General features: G+C 36.2%; 1 protein-coding gene across 7 annotated transcripts in view; it reads right to left on the bottom strand.

Annotated features, from left to right (window-relative positions):
- MYCBP2 (MYC binding protein 2) overlaps positions 1 to 20,533 on the bottom strand; it is a 212,535-nt gene that overhangs the window by 28,832 nt on the left and 163,170 nt on the right. For 2 of the 7 annotated variants that reach the window (XM_042839182.1, XM_042839183.1), the window contains exons 58-69: positions 16,747 to 16,848; positions 12,442 to 14,082; positions 11,110 to 11,279; positions 10,274 to 10,518; positions 9,547 to 9,729; positions 7,661 to 7,818; positions 6,822 to 7,021; positions 6,282 to 6,431; positions 5,699 to 5,859; positions 4,973 to 5,129; positions 4,155 to 4,379; positions 3,246 to 3,311 (exon numbers count right to left, since the gene is read on the bottom strand). In XM_042839182.1, the coding sequence (XP_042695116.1) occupies positions 3,246 to 3,311; positions 4,155 to 4,379; positions 4,973 to 5,129; positions 5,699 to 5,859; positions 6,282 to 6,431; positions 6,822 to 7,021; positions 7,661 to 7,818; positions 9,547 to 9,729; positions 10,274 to 10,518; positions 11,110 to 11,279; positions 12,442 to 14,082; positions 16,747 to 16,848 (3,458 nt within the window). The remainder of the gene's footprint in view (positions 1 to 3,245; positions 3,312 to 4,154; positions 4,380 to 4,972; positions 5,130 to 5,698; positions 5,860 to 6,281; positions 6,432 to 6,821; positions 7,022 to 7,660; positions 7,819 to 9,546; positions 9,730 to 10,273; positions 10,519 to 11,109; positions 11,280 to 12,441; positions 14,083 to 16,746; positions 16,849 to 20,533) is intronic. The other 5 variants (XM_042839185.1, XM_042839187.1, XM_042839186.1 and 2 more) reach the window with 3 other exon arrangements.

Below are 20,533 nucleotides of genomic sequence, written 5' to 3'. Positions count from 1 at the left end.
CATCACTCCATCATGGAAGGCCACCAGATTGGTCAAGCATGACCTTCCCCTGATGAAGCCATGCTGCTGTCTCAGATCACACACTCATTCCTCACGTGATCAAGCATGTCATCCAGGAGGATCTGTTCCACGATCTTCCCAGGGACAGAGGTGAGGCTCACTGGCCTGTAGTTCCCCGCGTCCTCCTTGCTCACTTTCTTGTAAATGGGAGTGACGTGAGCCTTCCTCCAGTCATCCGGGACCTCATTGGAGAGCCACGACTTTTCAAATATGATGGAGAGCGGCTCGGCAACCACCTCAGCCAGCTCCTTCAGAACCCTAGGATGCACTCCATCCGACCCCATAGACTTGTACACATTCAGTCTCATGAGGCAGTCTTGGACTTGCTCTGTCCTCACAATGGGAGGGATTTACCACCCCAGTCCCCACCTAGATGTTTAGGGAGGCAGGGCTCAGGGACGTGAGAAGTACTGGAATCGTGGCCACCAGTGAAGACTGAGGCAAAGAACTCATTCAGTACTTCAGCATTCTCTTCGTCTGTAGAAGCAAGTTCTCCTTTTACATTTACCAAAGGAGGTACATTCACTTTGGCCTGTCTCTTCTGGCCAATATACCTATACTTCATCAGTACTTAAGTTATCTTATCTTGATTCACATAAAGCTCTGCAAAAGAAATATTAATTTTTTGGAAGACGCTGACTGATTGCCTCTTCAAGAGAGCCGTGACTTAATCACTGTAAAAAGAACAAATGAATGGTACCATTTCAACTTCAATGCCACCACTGCAGGAGATAAAATGACAGGGTACCATGCCTCATGCCATTGCTATGGGCAACCTGAGTGTCCCAAAATCTCTGTATAATCAAACTAGTATTTATTCCTCCTTCATTTCTACTAATCCTATGCCTGCATGAAATGTGATGCAGCAGGCAGGACTGACATTTTTTTATTCAGTATCATGAGACAGAGGGTATGCATGAGTTGGGGTACTACATGTTGGTGCATGAGAGGATAAAAAGCCTGCTGGAAAAGTGCTAGAGGACTGTTTTAACAAGGAGCGAACAAAGTTGAATGAATGAAGTCTTGCTATTTTCTGGAAGTGAGTCTGGAAAGAACACCTGGGCACTGTGTTCAAGCATACAAAGACACGGAGCAAACTAACAAGGTTCAGAGAAAGGTACAGACCATATACACATATGCACACTTTGTATCTGTCTACATAAATCCACACACTCATACTTCACTATTTATTATGAGACAATTGTAACCAAGTTCGCTTTATTCAGATATCAAACATCCTTTGGAGCTGCATCTTTACCTTAAATGCCCACTGAGGATAAAAGGTAGAGCAAAACAAGCCATCTCTCTCTCCCTCATCTAGTTGCACTGTACAGAATTTCAGTGTTATCAGTGTTACCTCAACAAAGGTCAGTGTGACATGGTTAAGACAGCTGCTTCTTGAAAATTTTTACCACTGTCAGTAAGACAAACAGTAGAAGTTCTGAGCTGCAAATGAGAACTGCTACTTTAAACCTTAAGTATATCTGATGGGACACATCCATGTCAAAATACAAAGCACTGTTCTCCGCATAAAAACAATGTGTTTATCATTTGGTTTAGTATCAGAAATGCAAAGATTGAATCACAGAATCACCAAGGTTGGAAAAGACCTTCAAGATGATCCAGTCCAACCATATACCTATCACCAATAGTTCTCACTAGACCATGTCCCTCAACACAACATCCAAACGTTCTTCGAACATCTCCAGGGACGGTGACTTCACCAACTCCCTGGTCAACCCATTCCAGTGCCTGACCACTCTTTCGCAGAAGTAGTATTTCCTAATGTCCAGCCTAAATCTCTCTTGGCACTGCTTGAAGCCATTCCCTCTAGTTCTATCACCAGTCACACAAGAGAAAGAGGCTGACCCACAGCTCACTACAACCTCCCTTCAGGTAGTTATAGAAAGCAATAAGGTCTCTCCTGAGCCTCCTCTTCTCCTGACTGAACATTCCCAGCTCCTTCAGCTACTCCTCATAAGGCCTGTGCTCCAGACCCCCACCAGCCTTGTCACCCTTCTTTGAACCCGCTCCAGGGCCTCAATATCTTTCTTGCAGTGAGGGGCCCAAAACTGGACACAGTACTCAAGATGCAGCCTCACCAGAGCTGAGTACAGGGGGACAATCAGTTCCCTGTTCCTGCTGGCAACAACGTCTCTGATGCAAGCCAGGATGCCATTGGCCTTCTTGGCCACCTGGGCACACTGCTGGCTCATGTTCAGCTGAGCATCAATCAATACCCCAGGTCCATTTCCTCTACGCAGTCCTCCAGCCACTCCACCCCAAGGCTGTAGCATTGTGTGGGGTTTGTTGTGGCCAAAGTGCAGGACCCAGCATTTGGTCTTATTGAAACTCATCCCATTGGCTTCAGCCCAGCTATCCAGCCTGTCCAGATCCCTCTTTAGGGCCTCACTACCTTCAGGCCGATGCAACTTCCAGCCCTCATGGCACTCAGTGCCCTTATTGAATACTGTTTTGAATCATAAACTCTGGACAGAGGTCAATAAGATACTTGAGAACTAAAAATGATGGAAAAATGAGTGCTATGAATATACAGTAGATAGCTTATGTGGAAGGTACATAATTTTTTTCTTCTCTTCATAGTGTCCTACTTATGCTCAGCCTTAAGCTGCCCTCCTCTAATGAAAAATGATTCCATGTAGCAGATAAAATCTAATGACAATAGAACACAGAGCAGCTGAGCGTCTGAGTATCTAACAGCATACACCATACAATTATTTCAGGCATATTTAGTTACGTATATACCTAAAATAAGCCAAACAGTTTGTTGGACCTTATAAAACACAAGCTAAACTGTCTATTTCAAAATCATTCTACACTATCTCTTACCCTTTCAGCTGTGGTAATGAAAAAATTCAAGGAACATTTTAAAATCACCTTTTCTGTTCCAGTAATTAATGCTCATGAGTAAAAGTTTTGACCAATATTCAGTATATATAAAAACTCTGTTATTAATAATAGTATTTTCTAAGAAAATAGCACTATTTAATAACAGTATTTTCTAAGAACATTAAGTGTGATACTTGCAAAACAATTTATCTGCCATGAGAAATAGAGAATATTTGCTCAGAAACTCTGTATCAAAACAACAACAAGAAAACAACAAAAAAGAACAACCCTGAAATTTTTCCAATTTTTCCAATGTCAACAGTTAAAATGGTTACCTGCTTTATTCTGCAGAGATCTTCTACTGCCTTACCAGTTAGGAAAGTCATTGAAGTCACTTTGTTCTACAACAGACAAGGAAAACAATAAAAAACTTAAACTAAAAAGCATTCAATTTCTTCCCCATTAAGACAGTTTCATACAACTTATTTCATAATTTTAAAAATAAATAAATAAATAAAAATTAACAGTGATCAAGACCAAGGACAAAGAATTCCAAAATACAGCTCAGTATATGTGTTTGTATTAAAAGTTCTATCTGAAATAAATATATATTTGTAGCAATACTGTCCAGACCTATAAAAACAAATCTAATAACTTAAGAAGTCTTTACTATCACGGTGATACAGTTCTGAGATGTTAAGTTGAGGCCTACTGGCATTACCAAATTGGTATATTAAGTTACTTAAGTATGCTATAATTTCCCTACATATAACAATTCTGTGTTTTATGAAGTACTATCACTATACAGAACACAAATGGAGGCAAAAAGGTAGGAATCTTCATGTAGGACACAGTGGACAACTGTACATTGTGAGAGTCTAGAAAGTCTACAAAATAGTTTGCATCTTATGAAAGTTCATTATTTGAGTGCTTCTACAGAAATGACAAGCAGGGAAATAATCCTATTAAATAATCAGATGCTTGAAAATGCATGTGAAATTGAACAGGCCATTAAGAATTACATTTCTCAGGTTCATGTAAATTACACGTTTCATCATCAATTTCATTATATCAGGTACTGCTTTCAAAACCACAGGAAAAAGAAAATTCATTTTAAAATGTGAAGTTCTGAATTGAAGTAACACAATCAACTGGATGGAAAACACTGTTTTTCTTGAAAGATGAATTATATATAGCTGACTATGCATTTTTGTTTTTCATTTCTAATTTCTTTTTTCTCTTACCCCAAGATCTCTGGAATTGTCTACATGAACACACACATAGCGTGCATTGATTCCTTTTACACAGTTAATTGTGATGTTTTTAGTTTTGTTTTTATCTTCATCTCCTGACTCCCAGAATGTTTCTGTAGATCCATCTGTTAAACTACCAATCATGGCAGGTCGACTTGATGTTTTAATGTCAACAATGCTTGTTAGGTCTTTTAGACAAACCACTATACACAGTTCCTGTGAAAGCAAACAGAAAATATTTAAAATTTATAAAACCAATCATGGAATCATGGAATGGCTTCGGCTGGAGAAGACCTTAAAGATCATTTAGTTCCAACCCCTGCCACAGGCGGTGTTGCCACCCACGAGATGAGGCTGCCCAGTATCCCATGCAGCCTGGCCTTGAATGCCTCCAGAGACTGGGCATTCACAGCCCCCCTGGGCAACCTGTTCCAGCACCTCACCACTCTAACAAAGCCCAAATGCAGGCACTATTTACACCTTAAAAATCTTACACTTTTTCTCTCCAGTTAGGAGATGTGTTCTTTGAATTAAAGAAGCCATTTGTCAGTTCAAATTATTCCGGCCTTTAAACCAAAGGAAATACCATTGGCTAACAGATAAACCCATTGGTAAACGTGTAAATGTATTAATGAGCAGAAGAAAACAATTTAGAGCTATTCATTAGAAGTATTAATCTTGGCTCCTCAGAAGAGTAGAAGGAAAAAAGATGTGAGCAAGTTAAGAACTGGAACTATTTAGCACTTAAAAACTGAACTCATGCTGTTCATGGTTGATCTCTGCTTTTGAGAGAGAGGCATAATACTGACCTGACTCATGACTTCAAAACCTGACTGTATACTGATACTAAAACTTTCTTCACTATCTCCATCGTCAGATTTAGACAAAATATTGTTGATATGATGGAAAACATTGCTCTGGTGCAGGAACTGATGGTCAGATTGTTTGAATTTGAGACTCCAACACCTGGAAACACATTTAGCAGATTTTGATACTTTGAATACCCATTAAAAGATACAACCCACCAGCAAAGAATGCTATTAATTACATTTTTGCTTCTCAAAACGTATTGAAGAAACCTTTAACTTCAAATATTTGCAGGATAGTTTGTTCCTACTTTTTAAAGAAAACAGGAATAAACAAAATAGAATCATTATTATTCAATTTGCAACTTCAGCATCAAGACACAGGAAAAAGCTTACGGAGACTATTTAGGTGACAGATTTTTGAGTAAAAAGTATACTACACATGCAGATAGTACCACATTCTTCAATAGAAAACCTATTTTAAAATAGTAGGCAATACGGAACTTTAGAGGAAATATATTTTCTCTAAAAATCTTTTATACCAGTACACATACAGACACATACATACATATTTTACATGTATCTTTCTAAACATAAGGAAATGCACACTTACTTTCTTACAGGAAACATAAAGATGTTTTCAACTTTGAATCTATACTGCAAAATCTGTTCACCTATAACATTTAGGATGTTTTCAGTCTCCTAAGAATTATTTTACTTTGTGCTTACCTTAAGGCCATTTGCTGTAATGCACTACCACTGGGCAGAGACATCATGAGATCAGAGATCGTTTGGAGTAGACGGTGAAAAGTGTGGGGTAATGGATGAGCTGCTTCCCCAGCAATCACTATATCAGACAGAGGATGTTCACACACTCTTGTGTCTTTCTCCTTAAATGCAAAGCAATTTGTATTTTGTTAACAGACTTTCATACAAAAAAAAGTTAAAGCAAACAGTAGGTTGCAGGATGTGGGGTTTTCTGGCACGAGATTAGTGCTTTGCTAATGACTTCTTTGTTTGTTTTTGTTTTTTTTCCTCACACCTAAGAATAATCATAAAACTAATGCATTAAAAGACAGGAATTCATAATCACACAAAATCTGATAATTTTAGAGGAAAAAGTAATTCAACTGTGACTATTTTTGACCTCTTTTGAGGTGAAGTACAGTTTATACTAAAAATTTTAATTCCATAGGTAAAGTTTTGTTTCATAGAGAGGGGGTAAGGATCCTTTTCACATATACCAAAATCATTTCTAAGTTATTAGCAAAGATCAAGGGAGATATTGAATTTACTTCTCAACCTCACATACTTGTTCTGCATTTTCTTTATTTGATTTATTTTCTTCATCCTCCTCCTCTTCAGGTTCTACAGGTGCAGGAGTCAGGGAAGCCACAAAATGCCATAAAATATCATGAAGAGAAGTTGTTTGAATGACATTACAAAGAAGCCAGTTAAAAGCCTAAAATAAAACACACACAGGGCATTTCCAATTAAGTACATAAACTAGGATAAAAACACTTCATGTAAAGAGATATACTGATGCTTTTGGACAGTTAAATAATTATGCAGAGCCCTCCACGTAAAGCCTTGCTCAATAACTTAAAGAATCTATTAAAACGACAGATGTATTTCCAGACAACAAACATATTATTGAAGAAGATTTTCAGGTAATATTTTTGTATTCTTAACTTCTAGAGTTCATAATACATTCATAAAAGTCAAGTTTTAAAATGTTTTTTTCTCGTTTTTATACTTATATGAAAATTATAAATAAAAAGCCACAAGAAAAACACACAGAAATTACATATGTCCTATTATAATCACAAAGGATCCATTAGTACATTAATACCTCCATGGCAAATACTCGGCAAGCAGATTTCCGTAAGGCTTGTTTCATTGCTATTTCAAGTCCTTCCAGATCATGATGCTGGATTACAAATGCCAACACCGGCCACTGGAAGTTTCTCTCTCCTTTGGAAAGAGAGCTGTGGGCGGAGATTAACCGAGAAAGTTCAGGAGATGGATGTCTCAGGAGAGAGGACCCCACTTCTATTCAAAAGCAAAAAAATATGCATACATTAGGTTGCTTATGCATTTTCATTTTACAGCCACAGTAAAAATAAAAAGCAGCAGAGAAATTTCAGAATTGATAAACATTTTTTTTTTTTTCACTATCAGAAAAAAAACGTATTGAAAAAAACCAGCATGGAAAAATGATGCTTCAACTGAGAGTATAAGCAGACAATACCATCAAGAAACTACCATGTTAGCTTTTAAATTAAACACAGAACATGAACCACAAATTTCAGAACTGTAGTAATCCTTGATATTTTCTGAGGCTAGTCCTGTGCAGATTATCAATTAAATATTGGTTGTTTAAGAGAAATAAAAGCAATTATATATATGTATATGCATATTTAAATACAGAATTGTCTACAGTTTCCAAGAATAACGATAAGTCCAATGCGACATCCTCAAATTTTTTTTTTTTTCATTCCACCAGAATCGTTACAGGAACTACATGCTGTTCATAGTTGATCTCTGCTTTTGAGAGAGAGGCATAATACTGACCTGACTCATGACTTCAAAACCTGACTGTATACTGATACTAAAACTTTCTTCACTATCTCCATCGTCAGATTTAGACAAAATATTTTTCCAATATTTTTCCAATGTCTGCACTTTTACCTGCATCTCCACTGTTAACTCGTCGCCTGGGGATTGCCTTTACACGTGCTGGCAAAATGGAGTGCTGTTTGTCATATTCTGATGCAACAACTGAATATGACCTTTGAAAAACTGTGCGCTTTGCAAGGTCTGTATCTGTTATTGGACTGGTTTCCAAACTACAAAGAAATCAGAGAAATTAAAGATTCATTAGTAAATATGTACAGTGTTTTCAAGTTATGCATACGTATTAAATAAAGGAACATGCATTCGATAATGACAATGCTACTGCTGCATGAAAGTTTGTTTGATGTACCTAAAAACTGTTTATGCCCTGGAAAAGAAAAAACACGTTAGAATTGTATATGATGAAAAAGCATGAGAAGACTTCATAAAAAATATAATAATGTAACTCATAAGTTCAAAGAATTTCGGTATTTTTCAGAGAGAACACAAACATTCTGATGATACCTGAATTGAAGTTTCAGGCAAAATTGTACTGAGAATGCATGTAAAAGCACCTATGAAATGAATTTTTATTATGCAAGCCAATTGAAATTTAGAGTATTAAGTGAAGGAAATGTTTCGAACATCTCCAGCCTTAAAGTCAATTTTCATTTGCTACGGCTATGTCTCTGACATGTTTTACTCCTTACCTTCAGTGGACTTCTTAGAGTCTGCAGTCTGCAGAACTCCCAGCTTATGCTGTTCCTATAGGCCTCAGGAAACCATGGTGTCCACAGTTTTAATAAAGGAATATACCAATACAATGCATTCTTAAGGAGTTTTGTTAGAAATGTTCTATTTATGAAAAGACTCTATTTCAGATTATAGTATTCCAATAAACTGCTCTTTCAGTCAGTATAAAATAAGAAATCGAAATATATAAAAAAATAGATCAAAAGCAAATTTTCCCTTTGTTACATCACTGATGTATGAAAACCTCAAGCATCTATGTTGATTTAGGATTATTATTAAGTAATAGTAAGAGTCTTTTTTACCCTGGGCAAAACAGAAAAAAATCTGTAATTGTTTGAATTGGATTATAGAAAATTTGACAAAATAAAGACTTGGCTTAACCTGGTAAAAATCACCTAGCACTCCTGGTCCTGGATAGCATTAAACTGCCATTTCTCCACTGACATTTTAACTTTCTACAGAAAGAAACACCAAATTTTGCTTTGAAAATGTAAAGTAATGAAATTCCCTCTCAGTCAAACCTCCCCTCAAAATGAAATCTTGAAGAGCTACTACTTCTTAAAAGGGTAGTTCGTCCACACTACAATCAAGCAGTTGTGTCACAGAATGGAAATACAGGGGAAAAGTGCTAAATTTTCAGCTATGTTTCTTGGACAACTGCTTTTCAAACAATGTCTTCAGTTTTGCAGTTCTGGCGATAGTGGGAAAACTGCATTTGCCTCTAAGAGAAAAATAAGCAGGCCTGAAGTAGGGACGAGGGATTTGTTTTCTTGAGGTACACTAAACATTTTTAGTGAAAAGTCTTTCACCAAGAGTGCTTGGTGAAGAGTCCTTCATCAATTTCTGAATGTATGACTTGTTTTTATTTTGTTTGTTTTAGCATATTTTGGCTGTGAAATCAAGACCTTTCTAAAGAGAAGCAACTGATCTGCAACACTCTCAAAGTTTTAAATAAGGTTTGCAAACTTGCATTACCAGTGCCTGAATATACATCAGATACGCTATCCTTTACTGAAGACACTTAAAGAACAGTTTCTTGTGTTTTGGGTTTTTTTTTCTGCTATTTCAAGAGACTGATCTGGGCTGACCTGATACTTCAGCTACCTAATTATGACAATGTTTTCCATTATCTTCACTAAAAAAAAATTTAAAAATTTAAAAAATTAAACTCTGTGTTCTGTTAGTGCATTAACATTTGTATGTAGTACCTAGACGAGAAGTACCTGGGGGGCATAGATTTCATGTTACTCTCTGGTTCTTCAAAGACATTAGGGCTTGCATCAGGAGTAACTGAGATGTATGGTGCAGGTACGGAAGTTGAGCGGAGGTACCTCATTTCATCCTGGAAGAGGTTGTCATCCTGGTACCCAGCAAAGTTTTCATGATGATGCCTACATCAAATGAGGTTTCTCAAGTTAGGATTAAGAGTTACTGAATGTACAAAATACTTCCTTGAAAATACATGTAAGCAGCTAACACAATTCATTTACTATTCACCTAATGAATACAAGCTAGTTGCAATTTCCATCTTAGGGCAAAATACAGTGGCGTTTTCAACTGATGAGTTAAACAGTAACTAACACAGGGGCTGGGAAACCCATGATAGACATAAGACACTAAGATAGAGTTTACTCAATTTACTCAGAAATACTGGGCAAGCCCAGTTTTTTTGCTTTCTTGTTACTATTTCGAATGCTGAAGAGGGAACAGAAGCACATATGTCTGCTAGAACAATGCTTTAAGTTAAACTCTTCAGGAAATTCTAAATTCTTTGGACATAAATGATGCTGCTAAAAAATACTTAGCATCCAAAAGCTATTTAGGCTACACTTGATCATACGGGCAAATACGGTCTAAGAAATTGAATAAGATCAGGAAATAATACCCTAAATACATAAATACTATAATCAATATTTGTAAACTTCCTTCAATTACCTTGCTAAAGTCTGTAGATACAGACATGGCATTTTTATGGGAAAATCTTCAGAAATTCCTTCTTTTAGACTCGGAAGTTGAGATTGGAATGCTTTTGCAGGGTGATAGCAGAGGATACTAGGCTCAGCAGCACTGCTCAGCGACAGCAAATACAGTGCGTTAGCTTTAATCACTTGGTGAGCTTCCATAGTTGGCAAGGCACGAGGAGTCTTAACTTGCATTGGTTTTCTCCTAGATTGCTTAATCTATAGCAATTAATGAAAAGAAAAAAAGGTGTATTTAAATTATTCTTCATCACAAGAGAAGCTATCAATATCACGTAGGTAAGCTGCTTGATTCTTCCTGTTATAAAATGATGCCGTTCTAAAATAGTACTTTTAACTTTTCAGAAAAAGTTGTAAGTTTTCATGTTTGCTTCACAATCAATTTTGTATGCAAAAAGTTTCAATACATTTAGTTTTATTCATTTAAACTAAAACTGTTCTGTTCTTCTTTAAAAAAAACTTCCACATATTTGCATATTTTAAGCAAAAATTTGAAACTAGATATGGCAAGAGCAATATTAGATGAATGCCTTTCATGCTAGTACTCCACTACTCTAGTTATGGTTATATTCTAAGTTATGGTTATGGTTATGTATGGTTATGTTCTTTAGTAATTGGTTATGTTCTCACATAAAGACCTGAGTATGATCTCACGTAACATTATTGTGACACTGGTATTTCTCAAAACCTTCCATGATTCTGAAATTCCAAATTTTTCAGTCTACTTTCAAACTGTGAATGCATTACCATTGAGCAGATAAAGAAAAACATAAGATAAACAGATAAAAATACCTTCTCTCTTGCTGCTGCTTGCTTTTCACGGAGGTATTTTTCTCTGCATCGATCACATACCAAATACCAAGTGCTTCCTCCAATACCACCATCACCACAATTACCAGCCCATCCTCCACAGAAGTGTCCTATGCTATTATAACCTTGGCCACCAGCATAACGACCACAACCTACATACAGTTAAAAAAAACCAAAACAGTTATTTCAAAATAAAGATTTTTTTTCCTATCTTCAAAATAGGGATGTAGGTGGGGAAGGAAGGTGGTTGCCTGTCTTTCCTGTTAACAGATTTAAAAAATTACAGTGCACATTCATGCATCCTAGTGGTATCTGAAGAATCCAAATACTTCTGTTTTCATGTTTTTATTGTTAACATGCCCGATGCATCGACAGTTTTCAACTTAGCTTAGTGATGGTAAAGTCAGTATTACATGTTAGCCAGCATATCTACAGTTTAACATAAATAACAGACCTACAACATATCTAACAAAGCTTAAAAGGGAATAAAGTGTATTCCTTTGCTGATTATTGGTTCTCTGAAAAATTGAGAGAACTGATAAGTGCTGAAGATGAAGGCTCCGTAGTTTACCATACATATTAGAAATAGTGCATACGACATCAGCCTGAACTTCACTAACAGGTAAAATTGTTTAGCCGGGTTTACAAGCTAGAAAACACAAATAATTTTGTCACTGACAAGACTACTTATTACTGGCTACATCACAAGTATTTTTTAAACTCAGTTGACAAGCAAACAGTAGTTAATGTCTACCTAAAAATTATTTCCTTAATGATTCCCAAATTAAACTCCTGAACAGACTTGGGTAATGTATAGAGGGAAAAAATAGCTGTTTCATATTTTACAAGCTGCCTTCTGATTAATGCTCACAAATCTACTAACCACACGTTTTTTTTCTTTTTAAAACATAGATTTTAAATCAAAGTTCACTCATACCAAGAGATAACACAGCAGATAATCAATAGTAGAATAAAAAACTTTTGGTAGCATAGACATGTGAATTAACCATAACTTATACTTTTTCTCCCTTTTTTTCAGCACTGTTCAGAGTCCTAGAGTGTAACAAGTAGCATATTTCTGAAGTAGTACTGTAAAGTCTGATTGCTGATTTGTCTTTATTTCAAAAATTTTCTTCATGTTTGAGAGCCTATATCCTTAAGTACATTTGAATTTAAATTTAGCATGTGTGGTAAACGGTGTTAAAACATTAAACAAGGCAGCCTGACTTATTTCCATAACAGCAACTAATACAAAAATGTATGTGTATGATGTATTTTGCAGGCAGACACAGGAAGCAAAATATTGAATCTTACCTGGATGAGCTTGTCTCATGTGGTAAGTCACTGGATATGGATGTGATTCTCCACACAACTCACAGATTGTGTCTTTTTCAGGTCCTCCTACAGCTAGTTGGGCCATCTCACCAAAAAGATTTCCCCTTGGTCTGGCCTCAACCTTTTCTTTTTTCTTTTTCTCTTTCTTGGTTTTCTTGTTATCTTTGTCATTTTCCTTCTTCTTTAACACTGCACAAGAACCAGGACTTGGAAAAATCATATTTTGGGAAGCTGCTTTAATAGTTGCTAAAGAAATATCTTCCCAAAAAGCTACCAAGTGCTGCAGTGTTAATGGAAGAGGAGACTTGGATTTCATAGTGTGATGACTGGATGTTTCAAAGGAGGTAGTTTCAATTTTTCCATCCTCACATTTTTCATGCAAAGGTGGTTCTTTTAACATTGAAAGGACCTTGTTTTTGTTGATGCTGCCCATTTTAGATATATCTGGTCCATGGGGAGCAATGTTGAACATGTTAAGAGCAGAGGATATTTCCAATGAATGCCTATTTTTCAACTTGGTTTCTTTTTCCTCTGCAGGTTGTTGACTGAGACTGCTTCGTATTGGTGCGTGCTCTTTGGACAGCTCTGGATTAAACTTCAAAAAAGATGAACAAGCCATAGCATCATGAACTATTCCTTCATGCCAAAGAAAAGCAGCGAACACAGCTCTAGCACATTCTGCAACAGAAGGTGACATCGCTTGCTTGGCTGGCTCTATGGACTTGGAGCCATCTCCTTTGAAAAGAAAATTGGATTTCTCTTTTTTGGGTCTTGTATGCCTACCAGCACATTTACGGCTCACTTTTGGAGATGCTCTCATGTCTTGCTCATCTTTCAGAGGTGCTTTCCCTATGCTGAAATGAACTTTACTAGAACTGTCGTCTAGACTTCTGAATTCTGTGCTGTCTTCACAAGTGCTATCTGTAATGCTGTTAGTCTTCAGAGTACTTGAAGTACACACTTCAACAACCTCACTGTGAAGGTTTTCTTGGACGACATGAGGGGATGGAGCTCTATTTTCAGTTTCTGTAGGTGTCACATCCTTTGTAATAATTTTTGGTTTGGGTGAAGTTGATCTCCCCCTTAAAGATTCTGTTAGCGGTACTTTCTTTTTGCGAAGAGTGTCTGGATCTAATGTGTAAGAATCTGATTTGGATCGTTCTCGAGGAGGATCAAGCTTTGTTTTTACAGGAGATGAAGCTTTCTGAGGTACCGTTTTATCATGGGGTGATGAGGATCGTGGAGAACTAGCACCAGATCTAACTGCTGTAAGTGTCTTTGTCTTTGGAGAAGATGACCGAGTTCCTGGTCCCGGAGATTCAGCTCTCAGACCAGTTGTAGTTCTTCCATCAGTTTTTAGTGTTTGCAAAGTATTATGATTTGGAGACAAAGATCTGCTGTGAGAATCTGACCGCAACTTTGCTGCATCTGACTTCAGCAGCAGAGATTCACTGGCTGTTAGGCCGTCAGTATTTCTAGGTTTCTTCTGGTCAGCAGCAGCTCTATTAATTCGCACATCAAGCTTCGGTGACCTGCTGTCAGCTCTGTGTTTTGATGACATGTCTGATTTTCCTGCTGGAGAAATAGGTCTAGCAGCTCCTGAGAAATTCACTCGGTCACCTGTTTAGCATATTTTGTAATTAAATTGTTATATTTAACAGTGACATGTTTAACAGTACAAAACAAGAATTAAAGACCTGAATGCACAATAAAATTCAAAAGCATGCTTCTGTTCATGTAATGCAGGCAAATCTAAATACTGGTACATTTCTTCTAAAAATATGTGCAAATGTACATTTCCAAACATTGGCTAGGAAATATTTACAAGAAACACATTATGGTGGTATCTAAAGGCATAGTTCACTAGTTTCTCAAAACACAAATAAAGGAACTATATTTACTTCTCTAGCTACAATTAACTAAAGAATTAATAAAGCTAGGTGTTAACTAAATTTACCTTAGTTGCAACAGAAACCAAGAGTTATTTCTTTACTATTTCTGTGTGTCAGACTGATTGCAACAAGAGACAAGCAGAAAGACCACTTGTATGACCAGGTTTACTTTTCTTAATTCTCAAAAGTCAGGAAACATAGGAAGTAAATACAATTATAAGGCAAATAATTAGGTAAAAGACTTACAAACAAGCTTGAAACAATTCACATTATTCTATCTTGATTTTTAAGACCACATGCAATCAACGTTTTTCTCCTAGAACAGAATCTACTCATAATAACCTTCTTCCATTACTCTTAAGCCAAACCATCAGCCACCTTTAGCTTGATGCAGTAATTTGTTGTTCGCAAGTGCACTGAATTTACACGTGTATTACATGCCAAACTAGTATATGTATGTAAGTAGCTTCATCAAACACTACATACTTCAAATAGTTTTATGAGCACGAACCCTGTCCCTCTTACAGAACTCTGTTTTTTAAATTAAGTCAAGAAATGTTTACACTACTGGTAATAACGCAACACTCATCAAATTGTAATAATATACAACTCTCTCCAGACTACACCTCAAAGTCTTGAGCACATAGTCCTTCTGATTTGAATATGTTTTCATTACTTAAAAAAGAAGTAGCTATCATTGTAAAGCTTGTAAAAGTAGGTCACTGCACTGTGGATTTTTATTTATTTATTTTTCTAACTAGCATTAAAATGCTATTTTCACTGGCCCAAGCACATTCTGGGGGAAAAGATAATTTGTCAAAAAATTTTAATCAATCAAAAAATGTTTGCTAATTTGAACCATGATTTCTAATGGAAACAGGAATGACAGGAAGTCATCTTTTATTCAGTACCTTCAATATTTACTTGGAAGGTTGGAAATCTGTGTTTAGTTCCTTCTGCAATATAGAATTCTGAATTCTTCTAGTTTCGTATCATGAAACCTTGTCTGCATGCTAGATAATGTACAGAAGCATGGAATAACCTGTTTCTTTTCTTTTTTTTTTTTTTTTTTTACTAATACCATTAAATCTCACAATAAATAAATAAAGACTAGAAACCAAGATGTCTCCTCAGAAAACAAAACATTTTTTGTTTCCTCTATGTTTAAGTGGCTTATAATAAACAGCTACAGGAAAAAGTTAAGAATATTTATATTAAAATATTTAACAAACTTGAGAGTTAGGGTGCTCTCCTTGCTTCCCAGGATACTGGACACACTAGGAGTTTATATTTCTCCAGGATAAAAAAGAAATATTTTGTCTATATTCAAGGACAACATGCCAAACATAAACAGAACATTTCAAAAATTTTCATTATTGCTCTTGAGTGTCTTAAGTGTCTTTAACCTTTTTTTTCTCAGGAGTTTTTGGGTTGTTTTCTTATCTGCATGTTTGTTTCGACATGGGGGGAAGGAAGGAAGCAGGCAGAAATAGCATGGTACATCATGTTTTATAAAATGACTGCTCTTGCTAGAGGAAAAAAAAGTGTTTATTAAATAGCAGTTCAAGCAGTTTCTCAAGCCACTTTTGTTATTCACTAGGTCTACTGATGAACAATTTTTAAGATTTCTGCTTTGTGATAAATGAATTCAGAAATGAAATTACTTTATACATACTTTTCCCCCAAATAAGCAAACAAAAATATTAATTTAAAGTTTGCCAGATGTACATATTATTATTTAAATAACTTTTTATAGAACTCCTCATAAAAGAAAAAAACTGAACAGAAAACACTTGTCTTCCTAGAGGACACAGAACACGGCAAACCATTCAGCAATGTATCACATTCCAAGTATATGCATTACCAGTTAAAAAAGTAGGAAAACATCTAGAACAAAAAAGTTTTTAAAAAGCATAGCTTAGCAATAGCTTTTAGCAATGAAAAATTTTTTTTTAAAGAAGGTTTCACTTTGCACATATACATGTAAATAATCCTAATTAGCATTCTGGAGTATCAGCACAAAAAAATGCCTCACATGAGAAACTGTGTAATTACATATTTGATTTATCTGTTAACAAAGAAAAATAAAAAGATTACTTTTTTCCCCTTCTACATTTCATTTGCCTTCTATATTTGCATTTGAGAGCAGATAGTGTTATACTAGGTTAACAGTTACCCATTTACAAAATTTGATAGCTAAAATCCATACCCTGGATACTGCTGTTCATGAAGGCAATACCGAATGGCCGTATCAAATGAACTCCTAACAAACACCAAACTTGAATAAATCGTATTAAGAGAATGAAATGAAAATGAATGTAAGGAGGAAAAAAAAAGCAACACTTTCAATGCAAAAGCTGAATAACCTAGCCATGTTTGCATGCATACCCACCCTTTAGTTTGTGACAGAGAGATGAAATAGCAGAGGCAGGCCCAGCTACATCACTAGTTTTGTAAATACGCTCACGAGAAGCAAGGCAGCAGGATGGAGTGTCTACAGTGGAAAACAGTTGCACAGAAGCAACACAGATTCAATGGAAAAAAATGCAAATATAAAAACAAGCATTTAAAGTGATATGCATCTCCTCTTTTAAATATTCTTGAGTTCATCAAGACTCCTACATTAATTTCAAATGAGAAACAGCTACTTAAAAAGCTTTCCCTAATGCAAACTTCAAAAAATAAAATACTAAAGTATTAGTTTATGGGATCTCAAATGCACTATGGCTAGTCAATCAGATGGATGGTTTATTATGAAACCAGCAGTACCTGATTTTGAACAGAAATCTGCTTTTAAATGTGAAATTTTAATCTGTAAATTCAGAGATTAGTTACTGAAACCTGCGGTATCTTCTTCAGATGACCATTTATAACATTCTTTTGATAAAGTTAGAGAAGATCCAGACTTTTCTGTTTTGAAGTTTCACTACTCATTGGAAGAATGATGAAAAATATATTAAATCAATCAAAGATATTTGTTTTCAAATCTGAATTCACCTCAGTAATGAAATGTTACAAAAATCTTCACTTGTAATGTGAACTGCAGTTTTGCAATACCATCAGAAGACCTAATTATCAGTAGAAATTTCTATGAAACAGTATAGACATGAAAACAAATTTGTATCAACCTTTATAAATAACTTAGCTTTAGGGATTAAAGAAAAAAAAGAAGTTAAACTCTGGTATAATCCATGATATAGTGAGATAACAACAGGAACTTCTAATTTCAAGTCTATGACTTTACTTTCTTATAACACTGTTTTTAATTCTAATTTGAATTTTTATTTCTTCAGGAAAAAAAAGTCAATTTCCCATTGTAAGATTTTGTACACTAGAAGATACTTGGCTTTAGAAATACACTTTTGTACAAGAGGAAGAAAAGTACACTGAAAATAAGAGATTTCCGTTCCTACAGTGCTTAGTTGTTTTTTTTGTTGTTGTTGCTGTTCTTTTGTTTGTTTGTTTGGTTTGCCTTGGTTTGGTTTTTATCTGGTACTGAATTTACAAATCTGTACACAAATACATTAAAATCCCTACCTTGAATAACAAACTACACATCCATAGATTCTATAAGGAGAAGATGTTCGTTCATGCTTGAGGTAAGAATTTAATTCTTCAAAATGATAAAAGAATCCATATATTCTCATTCTAGTACTATCACAAGTTTAAGAATAGCATTACTTACTTTGATGCCTACAAAAGCTTTGTAAAGATGCAATACCAACTGTATAGCTTTTGGGTAGCAGGACATCAGACACTTCATTCATTTATAAAGTTAAAATGCAGGAAAATACATTAAGAATGCAACGTAGCATTAAAGGAACACTTTTGTAAAAAACAAGCCTAAAAATGACAATTTTGTTTATCAGCTTCCCATTCTGTGAATAATTAAATCTTTACTAAATCTAATTTAATGTATGCAGATTTTCATTTCATTCTTTCATTCTACATCTGAGAATATTTACATTACAATTCTGTAATCTAGTTTATGTTGAGTACTGTATCTGCACTCAGTCACTTCAAGGAGATTGGGTCAAAGAGAATGAGATTCCCACACAGTCTCCTTGCTGCCCAGGGAAACAATGTTTCCTGGATGTGTTTAAAAACTGGATGCGGTGCTCAGGGACATGATTTAGCAGAGGGCTGTTAGGGTTTTTGGGCCCCTTACTACAAGAAAGATATTGAGGCCCTGGAACGTGTTCAGAGAAGGGCAACGAAACTGGTGAGGGGTCTGGAGCACAAGCCTTATGAGGAGTGGCTGAGGGAGCTGGGATTGTTCAGTCTGGAGAATAGGAGGCTCAGGGGAGACCTCATTGCACTCTACAACTTCCTAAAGGGAGGTTGTGGTGCAAAAGGGTCTGGCCTCTTCTCCCAAGCAAATACTAGGACCCGAGGAAACGGGCAGAAGTTATACCAGAGGAGGTTTAGGTTGGACATTAGGAGAAAAATTTTCCCTCAAAGGGTGGTCAGGCACTGGAATGGCTGCCCAGGGAGGTGGTGGAGTCGCCGTCCCTGGCAGTGTTCAAGAGGCGCCTGGATGAGGAGCTACGAGATATGGTTTAGTAGCTTGTGGTACTAATAGGAATGGGAGGGTGGTTGGACTAGATGATCTTGCAGGTCGTTTCCAACCCTGTGATTCTGTGATTCTGTGGTAGTACGGTTAGGTCATGGTTGGACTTGATCTTTAAGGTCTTTTCCAACCTGAGTGATTCTACGATTCTGCGATTCTATTCAAACTACGTCTATCCAGTATGTCTGGTCAGTGACAAGGACAGGATTCCTGCTCTTCAGTCACCTTCAAACTACAAAGGCTTCAAATACAGGAAAACAAGACCCGTCCAGTCACAACTGAATGCGACAACCTCTGTCTAGTCACACTCTCTCCTTCAACTTGGAAATAGTTCCAGCCTGAAAAGCTACACAGTGTGGAAACAGAAGAGGCAGCTCATGGCAAGATGTCCAATATCTGCTTCTTCTGAGGAAAAGCCAGCAGGTATGACATACTGCCGACTGGTCCATGTTAATTTTTGTTATTTTTTAGGTCTGAAACAGACTGCTTAAAGTGTGTCTGCATTGTGAAGATAAGCTAAAATTTCTTCTGAAATGCCACTCCTTTCCAGCCTTTTTGCATGATGATGAAGGAAAGCACTGACCTACCTTCTGCACTTTTGCCTAAGCATTGGATGCTTCTTATGTTTTTTCACATTTTAAAAAATGCCAAATGCTGTACTGACAGTTGGACATGGATTCCGTTTCTTGATAAATACAAGAATACACAGAAATCAACAAACATCTGAATATCACATATTAAAAAGGCAGAGAACTACTAGATAAATTTAGTAGGGAAATGAAAGAATGAACAGAAGCACCTGCTAAAATGTAGTATAATTACAAAAATATTACGGTTCATTACAAACAAAAATTTTTATACTTACTGCCCAAAGGCAGGGTTTCAATAACAAACACTGGAGCTGCTTAAATATTTTAATTGAAAGAAGCCTTCCTGCACTAGAGAACTATATAAAATTAATCTATAATTTTATAATAGTGAATCTGTAATTTCCTAATTTCTGAAGACAATGAGTCAAATCTATTTCTACAATAAACCTCAACACAATTTATACATGTCCTCCAAACTTGATACCAGTCCCACAGAGATAGTTTTGAATTTAAATTTCTCAGCACACACAGAAAAATAAGTGTGTTTCTTACAACATTAGATCTTTGAAGCCTAAAGTATGAAACACTTTAACTTCTCTCAGGAATAATAGTTTGGCAATAAGAAAAAAGTTTGGCATCAGAAAAAAAAAAAGTTAGCCAGTATTCTGTCTGCTTTCCATGACATTTCAGTATGACATAGAAGAGATCAGAGTGATTGGTTAAGACTACTCTCTCCCTTCATTTTACTGAAATGCTACTAAAAACGGTTACACACTCTATGTGTGCACATCTTCTGTGCAGATTCCACTGTTTATAAAAGGTTGACAGAAGCACTACAGGCAAAGCCAGTGGTTCCAAATGTTCTGTAATAAGCACCTAGGAAGGGCAGGAAGAAAACCAAGAAGAAAATGCTAACACAGTACTGAGGAACATACGAATGGTAGGGGCTGATCATACTCTGGTTTGCAGCCCTGCAGCATGTATTGGCAATGAGGCAGTCTAACACCATGAATGCGTTA

This window comes from Centrocercus urophasianus, unplaced genomic scaffold, assembly GCF_019232065.1.
Source record: "Centrocercus urophasianus isolate 14NV4802_14NV808 unplaced genomic scaffold, USGS_Curo_1.0 seq_9, whole genome shotgun sequence".
Taxonomy (NCBI): Eukaryota; Metazoa; Chordata; class Aves; order Galliformes; family Phasianidae; genus Centrocercus; species Centrocercus urophasianus.
This window is presented reverse-complemented; position numbering and strand designations above follow the sequence as displayed.